This window comes from Mus caroli, chromosome 9, assembly GCF_900094665.2.
Source record: "Mus caroli chromosome 9, CAROLI_EIJ_v1.1, whole genome shotgun sequence".
Classification (NCBI taxonomy): domain Eukaryota; kingdom Metazoa; phylum Chordata; class Mammalia; order Rodentia; family Muridae; genus Mus; species Mus caroli.
Window position 1 is genome coordinate 21,665,390 of NC_034578.1, and position 3,710 is coordinate 21,669,099.

The following is a 3,710-nucleotide window of genomic DNA, read 5'->3' on the forward strand; positions in this document are numbered from 1 at the left end:
TTCCCATTTTTCTACAGTAACTTAATACAGATTGTTTGACAATGAGATGTGTTAGGAAATGGAAGTTTTGAATTCTATTAGAATTGGAGGAATCATCTCCCTTCTACCTTTGGATAATACTTTATTGCACTGATAGTAGGGACATTTTAGAAGTAAAAACGAAAGAGAAAAAGGAGCTACAGGCAATGACGAAAAAAACTAGAAAAGGTATGTAGAAGAAGAGAAGCAAAAAAGAAGATAAATAGAGAAAGATGATAGAATGAAGTAGACTGGGTTAGAGTTGGAGCCACTATATCAAATTTCTGTATGGACTAATAATTTTTTTTTCAGTTTACGAGTATGGTGCATGGCACCATGCTACTAAAATCAAGGTTCCAACAGGACTTGGTTCTGGTGATGATATATTTCTGTTTTTGAACTGTTGACTTCTACTTTGTATCCTCATATGGCAAGAATCAGATATGAGAGTGTATTGCTTGCCTCCCAGTTTCTGTGACCAAATGCCTAACAAGAAGCAACTGAAAGGAGAGAAGGTTTATTTCCACTTAAGGGTGGAGGCAATACAGCCCATCATGCTGGTGACTTCCTGATGGCTGGAGAGTAAGGCAGTTGCTCACATTACATCTGAAGTCAAGAAGGAGAGAGAGGAGAACTCAGACTTAGTTCACTATCTCGGTTTTATTCAGTTTGTGACTTCAGTTTGTGGAATGATTCTGCCCATATGCAGAGTGTATCATCCTTCTTAGTTAAACACTTCTGGAAATGCACTCACAAACACATGACCCTAAATCCCATCAACTCAGTTACTAAGATCCACCAGGCCAGAGAGGATTTCAACACAGGGATTTTTTTTTCTATTTTTTCTTTTTATTGTAAATTTCTTTCTTTCTTTTTTTTTTTTTTTTTTTTTTAGGAAAACTTAAAACTCTAGTGATAAGAACATTTTCTCAAGGTGACTGTCAGATTTTTTTTTTTTTTTGGTTTGTTTTCCATTTCTTTTTGGACACATATTTATTTTGCCAGGTTCAAGTCTAAAATCAGACAATTTTGAGTCTTGGCCTTGGGAGTTTTAATACAGAGTGGAAGATGATCAATCTTCAAGGCCCCACAGGATTTACACATCACTCTCTTCTGCCTCTTTTGCAAATGCCAGTCTGGAATAGACAGAAGCAAAGGGATGTTAAGATTAGTTGCTCTTCCAGCTATGTGGAGGTGGGACCAAACATTGGTTAAAGGGACAGAAACAGAGTTGGTTCTTTTCCTATGGTCCAAATGTGCCTGAGGACCTTGGCAAGCTATTTTAGAATCCACTGGACTTTCTTTGTTGCTCTTTGTTAGGGTGGTCTTTAGAAAAGGTGTATGACTAAAGTCTATAACCTTGTCACAAAGCCACTTGTGATTGGGATTGCTGCTGGCACTTTGAGTAGGACGGATGGCAGTGCTGCCTTCCTTTGTTACTGGTGCAGTAACATAGCGGAAAACATATTTGGTCATGCCAGGTGTGTTGTCCACGTGTTGCATATCACTTCTGGGATGTAATCGGTTGTCTTTTCTACTCAGAGAGGAACTTCGTTTATTTTCCAGTTTTCCAGACTTGTCAGCATTCATCACACCACCCTCCCACGACCACCTTTTCTGTCGTTGATCAATATGATTGCATCGCTCCAATGTACGAGACACAACAGCCTTAAATTTTTCTGTATCTTCTGCCTGCTTCTGTTTTCTTTTTTCTTCTGCAGATGCTTGTCGTCGCTGGTCCTTTTCTTTTTGTTCCTTCAGCTTACGGTGTTTTTCTTCCAATTGCTTTTCATTCTGCAGCTTCGCCTTCTGTTCTTTCTCAAGCAGTTGTTTTTCCTTGTTGGCTTCTTGCTGACGTTTCTGTTGTTCTCTGCGTTCTTTGGCTAGCTGCTGTTTGACATCATTTTTAAGGACAGAACCATCTGGTGTACATGACTATCTCTTATTTGCACCTGCAGAAGAATTACTACCACATTTATATCGCCTTTCTTCAGCTAGTTCTTGAGCCATGGCAACCAAGTGTTCGCGTAGCCCCAGGAAAGATGTGCTGCTACTGGTCGCCGCAAAAGTGGGGTCCGCCATCTTCAGAGAGTAGTTGAGAACCACTGGAGGTGGTTCTTGGGCGGCAAAGCGCAGGCGCCGCCTCCGTAAATTTCTTTATTTACAATTCAAATGTTATCCCCTTTCCTGGTTTCCCTTGCTCCCTCCTGGAAACACCCTATCACATTCTCCCTCCCCCTGATTCTATGAGGGTGTTCCTCCACCAACCCACCCACTCCCACCTCCCCACTCTCGATTCCCCTATACTGGGGCAACTATTGAGCCTTCATAGGGCCAAGGAACTCACCTCCCATTGATGCATGACAAGGACATCTTTTGTTACATATGCAGCTGGAGCCATGTGTACTCCTTTGTTGATGCTTTAGTCCCTGGGAGTTCTGGCTGGGGAGGGACGGGGATCTGGTTGGTTGTTATTGTTGTTCTTCCTATGGGGTTGCAAACCCCTTCAACTCCTTCAGTCCCTTCTCTAACTCCTCTATTAGGGACCCTGTGCTCAGTCCAATGGTTGGATTTGAGCATCCATCTCTTTTTTTGTAAGGTTCTGACAGGGCCTCTCAGGAAACAGCCATATCAGCCTCCTTTCAGCATGCACTTCTTGGCATCCACAATAGTCAACACAGGAATTTTAATGAGATGAAACATTCAGTTATTCCATGGCATTCTCTTCTACTTTTTCAAAATCATATCTTATTGCAAGGAAAAGTCATTCACAGCGGGAAACTATGGGTCTGTGGTGAGGTGAGCGCAGCGCGGTGAGTTGGGTGGGAGGTAGGACCTCAGACTAGGACGACCCCAGGAGAGGGCCTGAGTCTGACTGGCAAGGACTCTGGAAAATGACCTGCGCACAGTAGGGAGGCTCTCATGCAAGGACCTGATGCAGATTACGGAGGACCGGGGACGCAGACCTGAGTCTGACTAGAGAAGACCCCTGAGAAGGAGCCTGGGGTTGTAAGGCTCCCTTAGAACAGTCACATCCGTCGTGGAAAAATGTGAGGCGTTCATCCAAGCAGTATCTAAGGAGTTGGTTGAAGAATTTCTGCAGTTTCTTCAACTTGATAAAGATTCTTCTAGCCCTTTCAGCTTAAGTGAACTACTAGATGAATTATCAAGGAAACAGAAAGAAGAATTATGGCAAAGACTGAAGAATTTACTAACAGAAACATTGTTGGAAAGCCCTGTGGATAGGTGGCAGACAGTGGAAGTCGAGGGTGCAGACGATATGGAATCAGAGCACAGTCCAAAGATGGTATTTGTCTTTCAGAAGTAAAAACTTTCCTCTTTGCTGTGTTAAGAAAAGATTGTTTATTTGAACAACTGAACGTTCTTTTTGAGACAGAGTCTCACTATTAGTCCTGGCTGGCCTGGAACTCACATGCATACCTGGCTGGCCTCAAACTCAGAGAGGTTGCCTGCCTCAGCTTCTTCAGCGCTGGGATTCAAAGCATGTGCCACTATGCTCAGTTCAATAGTTGAACATTAAAGTTAAGAAAATGCAATATGCCAGTTCTGTAGTTTTGTTCATTGTGATTTTTACCTGCTGCCCAGCCCTGCTATTGCTGTTCTACTGCTCAATGTTATGATTCTCTTAGGACATTTGACTTATATTCAGTTTTAATCTACCTTTTAGAAAA

General features: G+C 42.5%; 1 protein-coding gene across 1 annotated transcript; it reads right to left on the reverse strand.

Annotated features, from left to right (window-relative positions):
* Window positions 1–1,011: 1,011 nt before the first annotated feature.
* LOC110301480 (MAP7 domain-containing protein 3-like) lies at window positions 1,012–2,100 on the reverse strand. Its single transcript, XM_021171944.1, is given in 1 exon segment — window positions 1,012–2,100. A coding segment is annotated over 1 exon segment (1,089 nt).
* Window positions 2,101–3,710: the final 1,610 nt, after the last annotated feature.